General features: G+C 37.8%; 3 protein-coding genes across 3 annotated transcripts; 2 read left to right on the forward strand and 1 right to left on the reverse strand.

Moving 5' to 3' along the window:
- The first annotated feature begins 4,524 nt into the window (after positions 1 to 4,524).
- LOC145906006 (microfibril-associated glycoprotein 4-like) lies at positions 4,525 to 6,520 on the forward strand. The gene is made up of 7 exons (XM_082993380.1): positions 4,525 to 4,724; positions 4,982 to 5,107; positions 5,340 to 5,485; positions 5,594 to 5,690; positions 5,756 to 5,855; positions 5,910 to 5,974; positions 6,053 to 6,520. Exons 1-7 carry the CDS (start codon positions 4,550 to 4,552, stop codon positions 6,295 to 6,297), a joined length of 954 nt encoding a protein of 317 aa, XP_082849506.1. The 5' UTR covers positions 4,525 to 4,549; the 3' UTR covers positions 6,298 to 6,520.
- Positions 6,521 to 10,224: 3,704 nt separating this feature from the next.
- Positions 10,225 to 15,471, reverse strand: LOC145906889 (crystal protein-like). Its single transcript, XM_082994352.1, has 11 exons — positions 15,262 to 15,471; positions 14,441 to 14,538; positions 14,195 to 14,312; positions 13,829 to 14,039; positions 13,292 to 13,422; positions 12,881 to 13,083; positions 12,149 to 12,401; positions 11,620 to 11,780; positions 11,284 to 11,445; positions 10,831 to 10,984; positions 10,225 to 10,587 (listed from the first exon to the last, which is right to left on the reverse strand). The coding sequence occupies exons 1-11, from the start codon at positions 15,469 to 15,471 to the stop codon at positions 10,225 to 10,227; spliced, it is 2,064 nt and encodes a 687-aa protein (XP_082850478.1).
- A 1,637-nt stretch (positions 15,472 to 17,108) lies between these two features.
- Positions 17,109 to 21,481, forward strand: LOC145906890 (crystal protein-like). Its single transcript, XM_082994353.1, has 11 exons — positions 17,109 to 17,321; positions 17,710 to 17,807; positions 17,903 to 18,020; positions 18,196 to 18,406; positions 18,619 to 18,749; positions 18,832 to 19,028; positions 19,512 to 19,764; positions 20,139 to 20,299; positions 20,389 to 20,550; positions 20,748 to 20,901; positions 21,164 to 21,481. The coding sequence occupies exons 1-11, from the start codon at positions 17,109 to 17,111 to the stop codon at positions 21,479 to 21,481; spliced, it is 2,016 nt and encodes a 671-aa protein (XP_082850479.1).
- The last annotated feature ends 687 nt before the right edge of the window (positions 21,482 to 22,168 follow it).

The following is a 22,168-nucleotide window of genomic DNA, read 5'->3' on the forward strand; positions in this document are numbered from 1 at the left end:
CGGGCGAACACATCTGCATTATAATTACCGCCACGGGTTATAATCATCATTGGTGTAAACGAGGAACAAGGGCAAAATTGCTTAGCACGTGTCGGTACAGCACTAGGGGAAACAGGGTTTGATTTTTGTCATAAAGCGATGACGCATACGCATTTGTATTCAACGAAAGTGGCTGATCCTACTACAAAGTAATGCGCAATGAAAACACAGGTTACTGAAAACAAAAAGAGCCTCGGCCTGTAATGTGAATATCGCGCATCTCAAACAGAAGCACGCACTGCGTTCTGATGAATTTGTTGGTGGCGCACCATCCACTGGCATTGATTTCAACCCATCAAATATGAAATCTGCACATACACTAGTATGTAGTGTCTGGCAATATTTGGTCTAAGATATTACTAAAACGTTCTTTTTTGAGCTCACACACTTTATGTTAATGTTGGGTGACGCAAAACTGTCAATTTTGAGATTAATTACGAATTTGTCGTTAACTGGCAAAGTAAACGACATTGTAGCAAGGTTCTTTACCAAGCGATGGCACCGTCAGTATTTTGTAAGCATTTTCACTGATTCTGAAAACGCGCTTTGCAATTACAACAGCACATATATCACACAGCAGTGATCAAACACTTTTCTTTGCAAAAACTTTTAACGTAATGAAGGCGGATCAGCACCAACCTTACTGCAATAGATCTTCTTTTACTAATAGTTCAGTGCACCATTCATTCAACTTTCCTGTAATTAATTTGTACTGCTCTTCTTGCAAAATATTAATGACAAACCGTATCGCAAGCAGTAATAAATACATACAACTAGTGACGTTTCAATAATTATTTTTCTGTTCATATCATAGCGTAGGCGGCCACGATCGATAGAAACCAACACGTTGGCGGGATGAAACTTTAAATACGTTCCCTATGCAACAATTTGTCACAATCAAATCAAATCAAATCATGTTTATTTTGCGAGAAAAGCAACTACGCGACGAACAATATACAAGGAAATGAAATGGCATGGGCACCGATAAAACCATAAAGGTTATCGAGTCAGGCACCCATGTAAAGATGATTTCCTCACGGAGAATCACCGTCTGCCGTAGGATCGCAGCCAGTCGCACTGGGAGGTGATGGGTTGCGACAAGCTGCATGTGACGAAAAGGTGGCCACCCGGCCGTGCTGGCCAAAGCAAAACCCATCGAAACGCAAACGCCAACTCGGTTCTCAGAACGTTTCCTTTGATCCACATCGACAGACCTTAACGTCCCGAGGACAGTCCAAACGTGGTGGTTTTGGTTGGAGATGGTCGGGATCGTATGGAAGTTGCGCTTGTTGAATCATCGTAGGTCTTGCTGATGATGATGTTGGTGTGCAGCGCTCCTAGGTCTGAAACAACAACGGATCCTACGACAGTAAATTATTCATTTAGGCGTAGAGTGTACAGTGGAATATACATAAAAACACAAATAAAAACACCATAAAAAAAGACAGATGAAACGCAATAAACGACAGGAGGACTACAAGAAAAAAGGGAAAAACGGACTGCTAACAGGGTGGATGAAAAAGGAAGTTAATACTGAGATGTGAAATATTGGCGGATTTTTTTTTAAATCGAACCCACTCAAAACCATGGTGGTCTACGTTTACGGTTACCACTAGTAAGAATGTACCAATATTACATAGAGACAGACTGCACCCCTGTTCAAAATGTTTTTCCTCAGATTTCACGCTGGTACTCCGCCTTGTTACTGGATTTGTACGATTTCATATTGCATAAGAAAGATGATAGTTAAAGTAGTTGAATTTAGGAATAACAGAGGAAAACTGACTGCAAATGATTGTTTTATTAACTGTAGTATAAATATTATTGGCATCAGACCGGGTAAACTTTGCAATTAACTTTTATTTAATTATTCAATAAAACTTTGCAGGATGATTATGTACATGTCCAGCTTTGCAGGAATCTTCACCTCGTTTAAGATTGATATTTATTTAAGACTTGGGGAAACTTGGAAACTCCTGGAAATTTGGAAAACCCGGTTTCAAAACCAGTGATGTAACTTTCTCAGGCTAATGTTTTGAATGCGGTTCATGTTGAAAGCTGTGAAATTGCGGCAAGGGTTTGTGTATGGGGGGACGACACGAACTTTATCTTTAACAAACTCTCTTGTATATTTCAAGTGTAAGAAGTCAGGTAAGCTTGGAATCATGCACCGTTAGTCTTTAATGTTTCGTAAACATAAAGTTAACATCTAGTCTCATACAACATTGCACAAACTCTATAAATATGGTTAAGTTGAATGTTCAACACCAATACTGTGCGAATTTCCTGAGCAAGTCTCTAATATTTGAGGACGTTGCAAGAAATAGTTTTGAAGATGTTGTTTATCTTATTAGTTCAATATGACTCTTCAGGCAATAATACTATTCCATCAAAGTTTAGGTTACCATGCAGCAACCTTTATTAGGATTTAGAAATGTTAATGTGCAAAATAACACAACGTGGACAATGTTGAGGTTCAAATACTAAGAAAAAAAACGGTACGATCGAAAAGAGAAATGAAACGAGACCTGGTGTAGATTCACAAATTGAGATCCGCGGAAATAAAAGGACAACATGCAAGAATATCAAACATTCTAAATTAATTGGGGTCGTGAAAAATAATTCGTGCAATTAATTCAGGCAAGATGTTACTGATCACAAAGCATGCTCCAGAGCATCGCTGGTCTGTAACAAATAGTTTTGCAGTGGTTGTTGTTTAGTTAAAGTGTAAGAAAGTGCGTTAGTGATTATATACAGTAAGTGTCAATTCAGAAATGGTATAGGGAACGATATGCACAATTTACACAACTTCCAGCCATCCGACCTGAATGAAATTCTTTATTCTGTTGAACAAATGTCAAACCACCAATGTCGTCAGTAAATAACACAAAGGGTTAGTGCAGTGAATCCCAGCAACTTTTTTTGGTTTCATCCCATTTGGAGTAGTTGAATGTTACAAAGTAACCTAGGGGATGAAATAACAAACATTTTGAGATCACTTACGATTTGTTTAATTCGAACTATATCAGCAACTTACAGAAAGGTGCTCGCGTACCACGTGGAATGCGGTCGCGTACAACCAGTTGGGAAACACTGGGTTAGTGGCATCGCAACCAAGCTGGAACAACCATTTTTTCCGACCAGTCGTTGCGATATTTAAATAAATCAAGTTGACGGTGATGTATGAACTTAGGGCCATGAGCTAATCAGGACCACCGACTAAGGTGAGGTAGCTTACTTGTTTTCCGGGGTATATTGTGGACCAGCTACACTGGTGCAAACGCGCACAACTCGCCAGGCGACACTTTCATATTCGTAGGTGTTATGTAATTAGGACTTGCTTAATAGCTTTAGAGGGATCTAGCCCTCGGTTAGGCATTGTTTATGTATCTGCGACAGCAAATTAATCTCGTTCGTATACGTATGTATAATGAAGCAACAAGCCTCTGATTTACGTCAGCAGATTTTATTTTGAAAAATCGATTTCGCTTATAACCATAAGCATCGTCAGTTTCTGCAAATATAAGGGCAATAAAATACACAGAAAACAGCGCTACAACTAGAAGTCTTCCTCTATCACCTTCTGTAGGTTGCTACCACGCTGGTCTGCAGTTCACAGTTTGAGCTTTGACGATCGAGATAGCGTAAAGAAAAGACTTCTAGTTGTAGCGCTGTTTTATATGTATTTGCTTTTATTTTTGCAGAAACTGACGATGCTTATGGTTACAAGCGAAATCGATTTTTCAAAATAAAATCTGCTGACGCAAATCAGAGGCTTGTTGCTTCATTATACATATGTTATGTAATTATATAGTTTATTGTCCTAAAGTTGATCTAACAAAACGGCGCTTCAGACACCACGTGTAATCAGCGAGCAATGTGACTTACGCCTGTGGAATTACTGCGCACCTCACTTGCTAATAATTGCGTTCCTGGCGTTAATTGCGTGTTTGCTTTGGCTATTAAACCTGCGCATCGTTCTGTATGAATACACTTGAACTGTTTGTGACTCAAAAATACAGCAATAGGGATCTCTGCATTACCGTTATCAGGTAACGCATGTGTTTTATATGATATAGCATGACAAGCCAGGATCGCCCCACTGCGCAATCTAATTTTATGTACATTTATAAATACATAAACATATATTTGGGAGAAAATGCACTTTAATTACTGCAGTTTGCCAGTATACTGAGACGTGTAAAACTCACTATAAATCTGAGATATTTCTTCATTTGAGATTGGTTACGATAACGCCTCAGGATATTTATCGCTGTGAAACGTACCTGGCCAGTCGTGCAGCAAATCGCATAGGAATTTAATGCCGCAATCGACTAATATGTTCATGAAACTGCAAGCAATCCAACAAGTAGAATTCCCCACCATAAAAGGAAATGTCAAGTGTCAGATAACATCGCAGAAAATGCTTTAAAGCTGGCTAGGTTGCACATTATCGCCATTACGCTTATGTTGTGTCAACGTTTCCAGAGACGATTTGCAAGACAATAATATGATGAAGTTGCAACAAACAATTTTGCTGGTGTTGTTTGTTTCAAGTGTAAGAAGTCAGTTAAGTTTGGAATCATGCACCGTTAGTCTTCAATGTGGAAGCACTAATGGTTTGTTTCAATCAACGGGAACTCGAAACACTTCCTACAAACTTCGAGGTCCACCTGGCGAGAGAGGTAAAATGCAATGCACAAATATATGCCTTTAGGCTTGTGTAATTCCTTTTTGAAAACATATTGCAACTACTTCGAGGTACAAATATTTTTGATGCAACAATATTTAAGTTTCGCCATGAACAGGATGTTAATTTTTATTTTAACAACACATATTTTTGTGCGACTATCAAAACCAATAAGAACACTGAATTTCAAGATCGTTTGGGGAAAATCAGAAGGTCAAAGTTTCAGATTGGGAAGACAATAATATACTTTAGGTCCTCGAGGATATCCAGGTCAGCGCGGGTTGGAAGGCGAATCTGCTGAACAATGTGAATGTAATGGAGTAATTCAACTTCAAACTGCCTTACAACAACTTGAAGCAAGACTTACAAAAGCTGAAGGTGAAATGTTTTTGCAAAAAAAAATTTAACTTCAATGACCCTTTCGTTGTCTTATTTTGCGATTTATTTGATGAAATGTGAATCAACCATAATTGGGGTTTCAGCCAGAGGAGCGTATATTTCCTTGTGTTCTAATTTATTGTTATAGTTGTGAAATCCAATCACGTATATTTTCATACATTGCTAGTGCCCTGTCTTCTTTTTTTTTGAAAAAAATTCTAATGTTTAACAGCTGCTCTCAACCCGACGTCTTGCAGTGACGTCATGCCCAGACATGCAAACGACACAGGGGGTGTTTACACAATCTATCCAATCACTGGAGGGCGCAAGGGAGTCAAAGTGTTTTGTGATTTGGTGACAAATGGGGGTGGATGGTTGGTGAGTCAAAAAATTACGTTAAGTATATTGATCATATCGATAATCTATCACTAACTTTTGATATATTATATTTTTAGACCGCATTAAATATTGAAAATTCTTTTTCAGGTATTTCAGAAACGAGAAGATGGGTCTGAAAATTTTAGTCGAAGTTGGGACGATTATGTGAATGGATTTGGAAAACTTCACGGAGAATTCTGGTTGGGTGAGAAAATGTTCACTAGAATGTCAGATATTATAAAGATAAAATTAATTCCAATTTATTCTCAGGTCTTGAGAAACTCCATCAGATAACCAGTAGTGGTGGTGAATATGAGATGAGAATTGATATGGAAGATTTCGAAGGAAATAAAACTTATGCTGCTTATGGGTAAATATAAGCAATCTCACTGGAACCAAACTAAGTTAATTTCGTTTGTTTCAGTCGTTTTTCAGTAGGAGAAGGAGGAGGTTACAGACTTAACTGGGAGAATTTCTCAGGCCCTGCAGGTAAGCGAACTACATGAAGTTTATCAAAATCATATTATTTTGTCCATTTTTATTTGTTAAACCGAGTTTAATTTAAAGGGAATGGCATGACACCACAGGGGACAAACTTCACCACCAAAGATAACGATCAAGACACTCATCCAGGAAACTGTGCAACGGAATTCAAAGGTGGCTGGTGGTTTACAAGTTGTCACGCGGGAAACCCAAATGGTTTTTATTACGGAGGTCCATACGAATCTTATGCAGATGGTGTGAGCTGGTATTATTTCCGTGGTCACCAATATTCACTTAAAATTATTGAAATGAAAATCAGGAAGAAGTGATTTATATGTTTTTGTGTTAAAGTGATGTGTAAATATTAATTGATGAACGATTTTTCTGCGTAATCAAATTGTTTAAAAAATTTTCCGCATCATTTTCAATTATGAACTACAACCTTTGAGTTGATTTAACAATGGTTGTTTGTAATAATTTTCCTTTACATCCCTTTCTCCTATAGAAGTTTCTCTGCGGTGCAACTCTAAATTTATTTGTTACTGGACAATAAAATCCCCTGTACATGACGTTAGCTTGATGCCAAATATACCTGAACGTTTTGTTTGATGGCAGGCAGTTTGTGTTCGAGTAAAAACAATATGTTTAATTAACTTACATGAGATTACCTGGGTTGTCTCCAAATCCTTGATATTTGCAACAGTTGCATATAGTTTACAATACAGAATCGAATGGTCACAAAGACAAAGCCATAGCAGTGCTAGCGGACAGACATTTAATTCATCATTAACGTTAGGTGGCAGCAGAAAGATGGTATGGCGGCGTGCACTGGCATTCATTTACAATGCACATAAATCATCAAAATGATATTTCCCACACAGTTGGGACAAGAGTACGATAAAAAGTAATGAAGAACGATAAGGAAAAGCGTGGGCGAACACATCTGCATTACAATATCGGCAACCACCGGTTATCATTGTTATTGGTGTAAACGAGGAGCAAGGGCAGAATTGCTTAGCAAGTGTCGGTACAGCACTAGGGGAAACATGGTTTGTTTTTTATCATTGGGTGATGACGCCTCCGCATTTATGTTTAACAAAAAACATTCTCTTGATCTGTCAGATTCCCGGTCCAAAATCACCGTGATTTTGAAGTCCACTGTGTGTTCCGTTTCGGTCGCATGATGAGGGAGAGCCGTTTTTTCTTAATGTTTGTTCACGTCCCGTTACTGTTTCTTCAACCTCGTTTTAAGCACACGGCCAGTTTTCCCAATGTACACAAGCCGCTGCACCCACCACAGGGAATGTTGCACATCCACACCCTGGGTTCGAGCTTATTAGGCAATGTCGAAAAACCTACTGCAAGAGTCGAATGGAAGAGATACGACTTAACAGGGGACTTCAACACAATATATTGTCATAACATTATGAACTGTTGTCATTCATGCACAGACAAAACATGCTGATGATTGGTAATAAATTTCCTGAACAAACATAGTGAACTTTTCAACCTGAACTTTGATCTAACGCGGAGTTGCCACCACCGACTTGCGAAAGGTCTACGTCATATGGCTTACGGCTGAAGCCAGACATAGGAACCACGCGGTTAACAGAAAACAAACGCAAAGGCTCGTTTACAAAACACCGATAAATAAACATGAGGAAAGTTGGAACGCCTCAGACCTGGTGTAGATTCACAAATCGGGATCCGTGGACATAAAAGTACATCATGCAGGAAAATCAATCATTCTAAATTAATTTTTGGTAGGCAAATTATTTCGTTTAACTAATTCAAGCAAAGGTACACTCTAAGTCTCAATGCTGAAACGGTTAAGGATCAATCCGTGTGCATAATTTACACAACTTGCAGCTACCTGGAATGAATGAAATTGTTTGTTCTGTTGAACAAATGTTAAACCACCAACGCCGTTATTAACAACTATTACAGTTTGCATCGCAGCCCAGCTGGAACAGCCGTTTTTTCGGGCAGTCGAAGCGATATCTGAAAAAATTAAGTTGTCGTCGATGTTTGAAACCACGACCATGACCTAACCAGAAACAACGCTCTACCGAGTGAGCCACGGTAGAAATATAATGCTTGAGGTTGTTAAAATTGTTAAATTTTACGAATTTCCCAATATAATTCTTTCTCATAGTAGAATTATTTTAACATTGCAGCTGCTCAAATTAAATATATGGACAATAAAATCCTAACGTCGTGTTTACTCGTTGTCCAGTAACTCAATGACTCATGTGTATTTCAGACACCTTTCGCCTGCAGCGCAGATTATCGCTGCCTTTGTAACATTCTCTTCCACACCTGTGGTATTTTACTCAGTACTTTTTGCAACAAACTAGAGTTCCACAAACCGAAACCACAAGTAGTTGCATTTAGTTTTGCCTGGGAGGAATAAATTTGTTTCCCCGGCCTTTGCTCCATTCTGCGAAATTCGTGGCTTTTAAACGCAACCTTTTGACACGGAGAAAAGTATTCTGCTGATACATCAGCTGCAGCTGCGTATATTCATCCTGCAAAGTAAAATATATGTGTTTGCCACCTTGTTCTGCAGAGCAAAGCTGAGACTTTTCTTTTACTTTGAATTATTCACAGCTCTGCCGTCAACGTAAACTTTAAAACTTCACCTCTTTTTGGTCCAACTTGAACCAGCACCTGGACTTGTGCAATCAAAGGTCACTACATTTGCACGTTATCCATTTCTCCCTTTAACGGTTTTAAACCTCTGGAGATTGGGCTCCAGCTTTCCACATGTCAGACTTTAGGTTCATCCTGTAATGAACAAATGAACACAATATACAGTCACACGGTGCCACATATGAAGTTAAGCTTTTTACATGGGGTGGACAAAAAACATATGCGTACATTATGGATATGGTGGATAAAGCATGCGTACATTATTAAAAGAGTGTTTAGTGTGAGAACAAAAATACCTCAATCCACCACGGTCGGTCACTGAAAAAGGTGGAACAATTTAAAACGAACCATGACGCATTTCAATCTTGTCAAAAATTTCGTCTTCCGACATTAAGTATTGGCGACACGAAAGTTGCCAGCGTACTAACAAATCTTCGAAAAAATAAACTAAACATTTGACGCCAGTGGGTCCATACTGTGTCAGTGTTATGTGTAAGACGATTATATGATGATTTTTCAAACAATAGTTATGCTGTTGTTATTTTCTATCGAAGAGATTTTTTTCTCCCCAGTGTGAACGTGCTGAAAGCCTTAACATATATGTCACACTTGAATGGTTTTTCCTCAGAGTGATATTTGTTCATAGGTTGTTTTTTTACTGAACACTAATGACCACGTTGTGCACTTGTTTTCTCTCCATTGTGGATCGTTTTTGGATTTTAACATCCGATGAAATTGTAAAGCACTTTTCACAAAATTTGCACCTAAAAGTTTTTTCTCCAAATGTGTTTCGATTGCGTTTGGCGCTGAACGCTCTGTTATTAAAACTGCTTTTTGCTTTATGAGGTCTTCTGCGAGCTGATATTCTTCCGCCGGTGTTGAAGACTTCACAACAAATCTTGCTTTCGTATGGTTTTGTATGAGTGTGATAATGGACCGATTGATTGCTGCATTTTATAAAAGCTTCATCACATAAATTTGTACTGGTAGGGTTTCTCGCCAGCGATATTTCGTTTGAGAAGTTTTATTTCGTTCTTGCAGGTAGTTTTGAGGAATTGTTTCTTCAGGTTTAAGTGTAGGTGGTTGAATAATGTGGGTTGTTGGTCAGTGCTTCCTGTTTTGAATACAAGAAAAATATTGCACACCCATCCAAAGGTAACAAAGTTTGTTGCACGCAGTTTCTATTTTTTTTATATTTTTAATGACAAAGGTGTGTTACATGCCTTTAACATCAACATACTTAAAGGGGTTGCCATTGTGACGAGGACGGAGCAATTTGACCTCATTGCACCAAGTTAAGAAGGTAATCATATATTCGTTGCAACACATTTAACACCGAAAATACTCAAAAACATTGAAGTCCTTTCACAGTACACAAGAACAGCATTAGTAACGTTGGTGAGGAAATTGTGATGCGATGAACGTTTTTTATTATAATAGACTTTGATTAATGACTGATTTCGTAATTCAGTTTTGTCACATTATAAAAGTGTTTTTGATTAACCGCAACAGCAAAATTATAAAAGAATTAAATTTAAATAAAATCTATATTCGAAATACGGGTTGCTGTACAAATTGCGAGTTACTCAATCCCGACAAATATGTTAGTTTACTCCAAACAAAGCGGACAAAAAACAAGAAAACAACACAACTAACGACATTCTAACAATTACAGAAGAACTTGTTGTGTCTTCAGCTGCCAATGTGGTTGTGGTGGTCATAAATTCACTGGTGGTTGTTGGTTTATTTGCTGTTGTCATGCCATCGTCCGTATTACCCGCCATTGTTGAGCTACTGACGTCACCACCCGATGACGTCATGTTAACGTAGTACCCGGTGCTGTCCCAAAAGTCGCAGATGTCTTGCATATAGTTGGTTTCGAGTTGGATTTGTGGTGAATCTATTATGATGTTTGTCCATGGAGATTCCGCCAATCTGCTATCTCTTCTGTTCAATATCTTGGAGAACTGTCAATTAAACGCACAAAAAAGGTTATTTCACCTAATCGTCGTCAATTTATTAATATAGGTTTATATTTAAATACAAAACCTGTAAGCTTGTAAAGGTCGAAAAATTTTTTTTTTGAGTATTTTTGTAACTAGATGACTTTTATCAAAAACATTTTGCTTCAAAGAAGTAAATATGGAAATTCGAAAATAATTTCTGGATGAGAGTTTATGCCTGCAGATAGCGAATGACATTCAACTTACGCCAGCAATTTTTCCAACTTGTTCAGTGTAAGGTGGCCAGGTTGCAAATATTGGGTTGTTTTGATTTGAAGTTGGGTTCCCACTTTTCGCCATATTTGACCAATAGAATCCGAGCTGGTCCGAAACCAACCAATCATCATCAGTTGGTTTGTAACTGCAAATTTTGTCCAGTAAATATCATACATGTGGTTATTTGGGTAAAATGCATATATTGAGTTGAGTTATTAAAAATAAGTGGCTGATCCAGCTAGGCTGCAATGCTTTGGCTGTTAAGCCTGCAAACCTCATGATCGTGATACGTTAGCTGTGATCGTCAAGCAAGGACCTGCGCAGTGGGGCGATCAGGCCAATCATGCCATTGCATTAAATGTTACTGCGTTGTTTGCGATTGCTAATAAATTATGTAATAACTTGTCTAATATTCAATTAACATTTATAAATTATTCAACTTACTTCACAAAGTCAAATGTGCGAAAGAGAAGCGAGTTTTCGGCTGAGTGAGAAGCAACTCCACACGAGTAACTTATATCAGATTTGTTACATTCTGGACCCATGTTCAGATGTGTGTAAGAATACAAGTAAATGTTGTTGTCTGTTGCTCTCTGCGACGCCAGTCTGTGAACAAAAGAATACGACGGACAATGAATTCTTTTTCTATTTTATTACATTAAAAACATCTATTCACGTATTACGTATTCGGTGAATATGTTGATATTACATCCTAAAGCTTTACTGGTCCAATCTGATCATTTTGAGGTTCATAGAAAATATACAAATACAAAATCGTACCTCGCCATTGCTCTGACAGGGCATTTGAAAAAGCTGTCAGATGCCAACATTCCAAGGGGAATCCTATAATCTTTCTTCAGACCCACTCCCTCCGCATATTGATCATATAAAGCGCTTGCCTCTGCACCAATTTCTTCGCCAAAGACGAAGTTGACCAGTCTCTGAAATATGAAAAAATAGCGTAAAGATTTTAATGTCGAGACTGCATGGCGAACTCTGTTTTAAGGTGAGTGGTTTATGACATGGTGCAAAGACGAAATTTTGCACTAAATTCTAATTGATGCGTGTCCTGAGTGCGTTCCGTAGTGAAGAAATAAAAATATTTTTGTTAACGCTTTAAAAACTGATCCCACAAGAACCCGAATGTGTCGTGGTTTGCACGAATTTACAGTGGATTTTATGTACGTCTTATTAGAGAGGTAACAATTATAGATTTTCTTCTTGTATCTTAAATCTTCAAAAAAATCTTCATGCATTTTTTGAAGTTAGTTGAATACTTGCAATTCTGGTAACTAGTTTCAAAAATAACCTGGTATATAGTTTTTGGCATAATGGCGGGAAAGAAAGTAGGAACGTAGATCTCATCCACCAAAGTGCCCATGATAACTTCCTTGTCTGTGTTCCACTCTCCATTGTTAAAAGCTTCCATTGCGTCAGTTGTGAATTCTTCCCCGTCCAATATAACCCTCATAGGTTCGATGACTCCCATAATGTCGTGACGTTGAAGATAATATGGTATTAGAACATAACTTGCTTGTACCAGTTGCTGGGGGTCTACAGACCTGAAAAGCACATGATGTTGATCAGTAATAAGACTTGAGAGTTAAAAAAAATATGTTACTGTCGGTATTAGAGCTGGCCTGCAGTCCTTTTATGTTATCTTGTGTTGAATTGTTACAAAGTAGTTTTCCTCGAAAGGTGAACTAAATGACTTTAATAAAGTTAAGAAGTATCGACAACAAATCAATGATAACAGTAATGTCAAACAAAATATCAAGAATTTACCCGACACGAAAAATCACAAAAGCCAAGTAATGTGAGAGTGAGAGTTAGTCTTATGCACTTAACTTTATGATGTGTTTTATTCATATCATATTATACGAAAGTTACCGTGATCGCTAGGCCTGTATCAACAGTTTTGGTTAAATCCCAATATTTCATTTTTTTTTCAAAAAAGTCGGTTTTACTTATATTAAACGCACTGACACAACGCACATACAGGTCTTGCAAAACGAAAAAAAATAATAGCAAGAAAAATCACCTTAAACATTCGATCCCTCCTTCGTTGCAATTGGTGGAATTTAAAACATAGGGAAGCAATTGCATGGCTTCATCGAGCGTCTGGTACTTGGTAATTGCCGGATTACTTTGTAATATTGCTCGTTGGAACAGTGGGTTGCTCTGCTCTGACATCAAGTGGAACATGACGGCTTGAGCTCCAGCACTTTGGCCGACAATTGCAATCTGTCAGTAAAAAAAAAAATGTCGAGCTTTTATATATATTGTTTGTAATGTGATTAGAATAAATCAATAACATCGACAATGGCAGCAGTTTTGAATTATACATTCCCGTGTTTTTTATCCATATTGAACACCACTAACCATTTGGATCAAGCTTTGAGGCTAAAATTATCATTTGGACATTCAGTTTTTTTGTTTTTTTTGCCCCTACCTGATTTTTGTCACCTCCGAACTTTTCAATATTATCTTGGATCCACTGAAGAGCGAGTTGTTGATCCTTGAATCCCTGGTTTCCTTTCACTTCTTCGCCATTCTCGTTAAACGCAAGAAAACCGAAAATACCTGGACACAGACAACATATTCATTGATACACTAAAATACTCAACTAGTTGCTCTTTCTGAAATTCAGTTTATTTTATCGCATATCAAATAAAAGAATACAAGTATCGTGAAAAAAAAATGAAAATAAAAGCAATGTTTTGTATGAAGTCGTAACCTAGTGAATAACAAAGATATAACAATGCAGGGAAACATGTTATTAAAACAGGTTTGTTTGTACGTAAATATTAAAAAGAAATCGCACCAGAAACGAAAAGTTGTAAACTTTCTGGCGACGTTTAGATTTTCGAAACGCTGTTTCCCTGCATTGTTATATCTTTGTTATCTTTGCTATCTTTCTTCTGGCGACGTTTAGATTTTTTTCGAAATAATTTGACAGAATGCAACAACTTTCTGACAGTAGACTCACCCAAGCGATAATTGACTCCGACCACAATCACCTCGGAAGCGTTACTCAAATATCTTCCATCGTAAACAGCAAAATTTGAACTTCCAGTCATGAAACCACCTCCGTAAAACCACACGAGCACAGGAAGACGGTCGCTGGGTGGGGATGTTGAGTCAGACAGATCCACTGTATTCGGTGTGTGAACATTTAGTGTCAGACAGTCTTCTGTGAACTGAAAACGATTGATTTAAATGTTTGGAAACTTTACGTATGTTCAGTTACCGCTACATTAGAAACCAGTGGACTATAGTTTAATCTGTGGCACATTTGTTGTAAAACCAATATATTATAACATTCCATTTTGATTTTTTACTTAAAGTCACTCACGTTCCCGAACACCGAATTATTTCGCAACATGCAATGCTGGTAACAAGCGACCATTTCTTTCACAGAAACATCGAGTTGATCCCCATCACTGCCAGTGAGTGGAGCAGGGCGAGTGAACCTGAAAAATTTTGACGGAACGTGAAACAAATTAGGGCTACAAAAATTATGAGAAGAAACTTATAGATCAGTAATAGATTGATTTCTGATGAAGATAGGAATGTGTTTTAACATTTTAAGGAATTTTACCTTTTATCTCCAACTGGTGGAACAGCATATGGGATATTGAAGAAAGCGTTTCCCTCCAGTAAACTTGCTCCTGTCAATAATCCACTAGTTGTCTGTACCTAAAGAAAATGACGTAGGTACCTAAATTAATAAAACTAACTCTGGCTACGTTCAAATTGAAAGATTTTGTACCTTAATGGTTACATTAGTTTGGTGATATCCTTAAATTTTCATTGATAATAAAATCACCTTTATGTTATACCGGATATGATCCATGCAACGAATATTTGTATCTTGTTATATTGTGATGCCATTCAGTGTTTTATACGAGTAAATATGGTTAAAGGATAAACAGGGCTTTTCAAATAAAGTGGGAATTAATGCTTTGTGGCCATTATTTATTTTTAGGCATTTTCAGCACGAGCCTTCAACCTAACCTTAACTCCTTAACTCAAGCATGTCTGCCTTGCATCAGTTAAAGTAGGTTGGGGTGACGAAAACTTTACGCGAATTAGTAAAATATTAGCAGACATTACGCCGGTGAATGACGCATGAAAGAACCGCAATGGAGTCATGTCGCTTGTATACGACCTAATGTTAACTCAAACAGGATACTGTTCAGTTTAATATTTAACCACAAAAGACTAAATTCTTGCTTGCAATTGTCAAACTTTACTAAAAACTGGTGACACATGTGACAAATTGTAAAAGAATACGTGACGTTGAGTAAAATATGCTAAAATGTTACATCGCTTATGGATGTTTTATGTAGTTAACGCATAAACCGTTGACATAGAAATAAAGTGAGCGACTCCATGTGTTGAATATATTCCTTTGCATACCTTCGGTTTAACGTCTCCAACATGGTTGTCCTCGGGTGGATACTGGAATTCCGGCAACGTTAAATTTCCCATAGCGCAATTTGCGTCATAGGTGGTGACGCCATTTCCGTCCAGATAGTCTCGAATTTGCAACAGCGCGTGTTCGAATCTCGAAGACCTCACAGAGGTAAATACAAGAAGAAAGGAGACGAGGAAGGCGGAAAGTTTCATTTCGGAAGTTTTACGAAATTATAAATAAGTCTGCGTTTCGTGAAAATAGTCGATTGATCAGGGAAACGCAGAAGTAATGCCATGCTTGCGCATAGCAAGGCGGGATCGCCCCACTGCGCAGGCCCTTTATATTTGGCGATCACAGCTCTAATATTCTGATCATAAGGTTCACAGGCTTTGCAGCCAAGGCATTGCAACCAAGCCTGTGAACCTTTTGATCAGGGAAATTGACGAATTCGAAAACGCAAAGCAAACGCTTTACAACGATTGTGTAAAGCGTTATTAAATGATTTCAACTAAACTATTTGCTTGAACACGAGGTTTGATATCCATATTACGTGTCAGCCGAAGACACTGCCGTTTTCTATTTCTGCAGTACTTCACTACACTCTCTCATTTTGTAACCTCACTAAGTTATCTTCATCGTATGTCTAACAACGTATGTCTATGTTTTTATGTCTGTCATCCAAATGTGAGAAAATGCACAGTTGCAATTAGTGTTGCTGCAACTACAACTTTAGGATCTGCAGCCCAGACGACCACAATATTTGACACCCTTCAGCCCAGTTTTGGAGTGAAGTGTTAAATACCGAACATTGTTTGCAGATGTCACGCGGTTTGCGGCCTTATTTAGTTCTGATTAATGTGTAATTGCAACCACTTATAGGCCGCACGACGGTGGGTTATTTAATGAATAAGTTTTATGCAAACGGTAAATTCAGTCACGGTTTAAGTGTCGTGTGTGCTTGAAATGTGATAAATAAACCTTGTCAGTGGCAGTATCAGTTTATTTTGTGGCTGTTGGGCAATTGGAGATGATTTAAAATGAAAATGTTCACATCAGGTTTATTCTCAATTAACCTGAAACACCAAACCAGTAGTTCAGTAATACGTGGAAAAAAACAAAGCAATCCGTCCAGTTTACTCAACTCAGGTAACAGGTCGTTCACCCTTAACCATTCCCTTTTAACCACTGTTGATTTGTTTGCTTTACACATATTTGGGTAGTCGGCACTCGAAATATGCTTACTCATCAACGGCCTTTACTTCCAAAAAAGGTGGAATATATTTGTATTTATAATTAACATTTTAACTCCGTTAAATCCTTTACCCAGTATTGCAAGTATAAAACTGGATGCTATAGCAAGCTAAGATACTTTGACTGTAAAGGTTTTGCAAGCTATCTGTAGCTAAATTTTCACATAAGAAATAAGACTACAGTATTACGAGAAAACTTTTACTTATTAATGATTAGTAGCGAAAGAAGAGCCTTTTTATCACTTCACAGAAGTTATCGTCGTATAACCTGGTTAATTTTTAGCCACAGTTTCCTATAGCTTCTGTGTATTGTTTACAACATCAACATTGTGTGCGCGTTAAAAAGGTGTCTCGCATGTTGTCCATGCTGCACAGGCGGCATTTGGAGATGCAGAAACGTTCCATGCCGAATGGCGGGTTTATTTCAACAGTTAATTTGTGCCGATACGTAATGTGTGATCACGTGTTTTTCATAGCAAACTTCAAATAGAGCAGTGACGTCACTCATACGCAGTTTTTTTCTGATACAACGAAGGACACAAAAACATATAATTGTTACAAAAAGTTTAGTGTGTAGATAGTGTTGCAGCTTATAAGTCATGTACGTTTCTTTGTTCGTCTGTTGCATTCTCATCGCGTCATCGCCAACTGCAGTGACGTCATCAAGATTCGAGAGAGCTCTTTTGCAAATTCCAGATTATCTTGACGGAAACGACGTTGTTCCTTACGACACGAACTGTGGCGTTGAAAATTTTACTGGTCCGGAAGTGACGTTTTATAAGGACAAGAGTGGGGGGAACTTTAAACCGAAGGTAAAATGCGAGTAAATAAGTTTTATACCGGAAACAAGCCCAACATTGGCTACATATCTGGCAGTTGGGGCAACAGCATGTTCGTGTTTGCAGTAATATAATATACATATTCTACAACTGAATGTTCTTTTCTGCATTCTAGAGATTGTACTTTTGTTAACCAGTCAAAATATGTCCATGCTATTTGTTGTGAAGAAACTTTATTAACAATTTAATGTTGATTTCTACAATGAACGATCATTAAAGACGTACCGCTTACATTGCCACATGTTAAAATTTGCCATTCTTGCAAATAACCCAACGTATAAGATGCAAACTTGATGATGGAGAAGGCAGATCAGACTAATCTTTGTTTCTTGTTAATTTTGTTTGCTAAGCCATTTTTTAGGTACAGACAACTAGTGGATTATTGACAGGAGCAAGTTTACTGGAGGGAAACGCGTTCTTCAACATCCCGTATGCTGTTCCACCAGTTGGAGATAAAAGGTAAAAGTAAGGTTGTACCATTCACTGATTAACACGTGTCCTTATCGTAATTATTTCAATCCGAGTTAGTTTCACTTCATCAATCTGTTAAACAGGTTTACAAGACCAGAACCACTGACCGACAACGCAGGAAACCAAGTGGATGTTTCTGTGAAAGAAATGATCGCCTGTTACCAACACTGTGTCTCGAAAGATGGTTCAGTGTTTGGAAATGTGGGTTCTATTGAATGATGAGACACGATTGCTATTTTGTGCAACAAAATTAAGCGTGCCTTGCACACAACTTTGAGTGGGCGATCGCGTGTATTTAAAGCATCATTTTTGTTTGCAAATGATTATACGCTGCTTTTACAATAAACTGACATAAAACGATCTTTCTTTTTTACAGTTTACTGAAGACTGCTTGACCTTGAACGTCCACACCCCAAATTATGTTGACCTTTCCGACCCAACAGCGCCACCGATTGATCGTTTGCCCGTTATTGTTTGGCTGCATGGTGGCGCTTTTATGGTCGGCAGTGCTAATATAGCAGTTTATGACGGAAGGTATTTGAGCAACAGCTCTGACGTCATAGTTGTTGACGTCAACTATCGTTTGGGTGAGTTAAGTAAAAAGCACTTGATTTTTACAAAACTACAACAATGCATAAACCTGCTTCTCGAGACAAAATCGCAATTTGTGTTGTTCATAATTACAATACAACGTCCTCTGATACTTATGTTAAAAATAATTTTCCCGCGTAATAAAACTTCCCGCGTAATAAAAAGTTTTCACCCGTACACTAAAAAGTAAACATAAACCGGTGTCCAGGTATTTTCGGTTTTCTTGCGTTTAACGAGAATGGCGAGGAAGTGAAAGGGAACCAGGGATTCAAGGATCAACAACTCGCACTTCAGTGGATCCAAGATAATATTGAGAAATTCGGAGGTGACAAAAATCAGGTAGGGGCAAAAAAATGCGACAAGGCAATTATTCAATAATTTTTCAACAACTTTTGTGCTCAAAGCAAATTTGTGTTCAAAGGTTGCAGTTGTTGGTCAAAGTGCTGGAGCCCAGAGCGTTATGTTCCACCTGATGTCAGGGCAGAGCAAACCACTGTTCCAACGGGCGATATTACAAAGTAACCCGCCCGGTTTCCATTATCAGACACTCGACGATGCAATGGCTCTTCTGCCACACATTCTCAATTTTACTGATTGCACCGGAGTAGCATGTTTGAGGTTTGAATGATCTTGTTGCTGCTTCTAAGTCAACCGTTTAATATTAAGTGAATCCAGGCTGTTATTTAAACATGCACAATTCTCGATGATTTTTTTTGTCTATTATACTCTCCATAAAAATCCTTATGTCGTATAACGTATTCAATAAACCACAGCCGACAATGCTGCGTTCAGTACAATATAGGATATTAAGTCAATAATTATATGCATCGTTTACTTAAACTAATTTGAATTTCTAATTTCTAAGTACTGTAAGAAGTCGGGATAAAATTAATTTATTGGAAGAATTTATACTAAGTTACCGCCATCGCAATCAGGTATTTCTATGTGAGCTTAAAACAAAGATTATAGCTTAGCTGAGATTTATTCAGAAGAAAAACATCAACTGAGCTGCCTCTGTAAATGTTGTTTAAACCCTGAATAGAAATACTGCAGGAGAAAATTATTTACTACTTGTGGCAATAATGGCTTACGTTTATACAGAAACACGGATCCACAGAAGCTTGTAAAAGCGAGTTATTCCCTCATGCGATATTATCGTCATCGTCATGATTTGGTTGGAATGGCCGAACCGATGAGGATCATCTTGGATGGAGAAGAGTTTTCATCTACTCCCATGGATGTCTTCCGGAGCGGAGGATGGAATATTGACAAACAAGTTGTCATGGGGACGGTGATGGATGAGATCTACATTCCTGCGTATTATCCGAGAGAAATGGGGAGGACTTTCTATGACGTAAAACCTGTATTTCCTTGATTTTTGTACATTAATTTGCATTCTTTAGGATGTTTTGTGGACGTTGTCTTATTAGCATTGTAACAGTGGGATCAACATTATTAAATATAAGATCTGGGGATCACATGTTTAAGTTCCTAAATAAATTGTTACTGACGCTACCAGGTATATTTTATTGCTGAATATTATTCCTACATACGGTTACGCAGGAATAACGTAGGAACAGAAAAAACTTGCAAATTTTCATCGCAAAATGACTTCTCAGCAATCACAAAAAGTAACGTCAATTGAAAGAAAACAGAAAAAAATACAATGTACACATCATGTTATCAAATAATTATAAATAATTGCCAATTCAATACTTAATCTTTCAGAGATTAGTTAGCTTCATATTTGGCGAAGATATCGGTCCAACAATCAGCGAAAAGTACAAAGATTACGCGACTGGACAACCTGGAAACAAAGATTACAGAATTCCCCTCGGAATGTCGGTTTCTGATGGTCTTTTTAAATGCCCTGCCCGAACCATGGCGAGGTAATCATGCACATAACTTCAAACATCAAACAAAATTTACCACAAGAAGGTTCCCAGTCATATTCAGTGTTTGCAAAACAATTTTGCAGATTTGCATCAAAGACAGCATCGAGTAACCACATCTATCTCTACTCCTACACTCACATTAATAGCGGCCCAGATTGCAACATATCCGACGTCAGTTATTCTTGTGGCGTGGCAAGCCACTCATCAGAGAATAAAGGACTTTTTAGAACATTCGATGCTGTCCGGTGAGGCACTATTGCACTTAGAGTGACATTATGAACCTTAGTTAATTATTTTATCAATTACAAACTATTGAACAACAAGTCTAACATGGACAATAAATATTTCAAAGGTTTTCCAACATCTTTCAGAAAGTGTTTACGTAAGCATAAAAGAAAAAATATTTTCCAAACAACTGCAATAAGTGTCTTAAACCTTGTAGTTACAAACCAACTGATGATGATTGGTTGGTTTCGGACCAGCTCGGATTCTATTGGTCAAATATGGCGAAAAGTGGGAACCCAACTTCAAATCAAAACAACCCAGTATTTGCCACCTGGCCTCCTTACACTGAACAAGTTGACAACATTGCTGGCGTAAGTTGAATGTCACGATTTTACATTGATGAGAAAAGTGTAAATTTGACATTCCCAGCTATACGTGTTTGAAAATTGTATAGGACTATATTAAAATTTGTATCACTTGCCTGAAATAATAAAACGAACATTGCTTGATTAGAAACGTCATTGTAAAAGCGTTGTGAGCTTGGGACAATTTGCCATGCATTATTGCACCACGTTTAACTCAACGCGGAAGATTTTTAGGTAAAATAAAATTTCTATTTTCGTGTATTGACAGTTCTCCAAGATATTGAACAGAAGAGATAGCAGATTGGCGGAATCTCCATGGACAAACATCATAATAGATTCACCACAAATCCAACTCGAAACCAACTATATGCAAGACATCTGCGACTTTTGGGACAGCACCGGATACTACGTTAACATGACGTCATCGGGTGGTGACGTTAGCAGCACAACAATGGCGGGTAATACGAACGATGGCATGACAACCACATTGGCAGCTGAAGACACAACAAGTTCTTCTGTAATTGTTAGAACGTCGTTTGTTGTGTTGTTTTCTTGTGTTTTGTTGGGTTTGTTTGAAGTCAAGTAGAAACTTTCTGCTGTTCTGAGGTTTGCGAGAAAATCGGTTAAAAACTTGTTGATATTTTCGTTTCTATCAATTTGAGATAACATATTATGCTAAGCTGCAGCGTTAAAAATAGTTTGCTCGGCTGCGTTTACCTGAAACTAAGTCTGCTTGCGTGTTCTTTCTGTATCTCACAATCAAAATCTTAATAACTGAGCTTTAGAGGTCATTCGCCTTCATGTTTCTCTTGAGATCTGATGCCCTTGGGGGATCCATAAACAATTATGAGACATTTAATTTTGAATGCATTGTGTAAAAGAAGGTTAGCGACATTACTTAATTGCGAATGGAGGGTAGTTTCTGTGATTCACTTTTTCAGAAAACAAACCTACACATTTTTTTTGCTTGTTTTAGCCAAAATTACGTCCAACAGGGGGCAACATTCCCCTGAGGGAGCCGTTAAAGTAGTTATCTTGAATATAATTTTGACCAAAATTCCTGAACAAGGGTCGGAGCTAACCGAAAATCACAAATTGACTTTCTGTGATTCATTTTTACATTAAAATTCACCTCAATATTTTGTTTATCAGCCACAAGTTCAACAGTACCCGCTGCCAATTGACTGCCTGACTAATAACCCTGAAAACCACACTAAAACTGCCCCAAACATGCTAAAAATTGCACTGGCATTAGCCTGTCAATCTGTGCTCA

This window comes from Ascidia mentula, chromosome 6 (assembly GCF_947561715.1).
Source record: "Ascidia mentula chromosome 6, kaAscMent1.1, whole genome shotgun sequence".
NCBI lineage: Eukaryota > Metazoa > Chordata > Ascidiacea > Phlebobranchia > Ascidiidae > Ascidia > Ascidia mentula.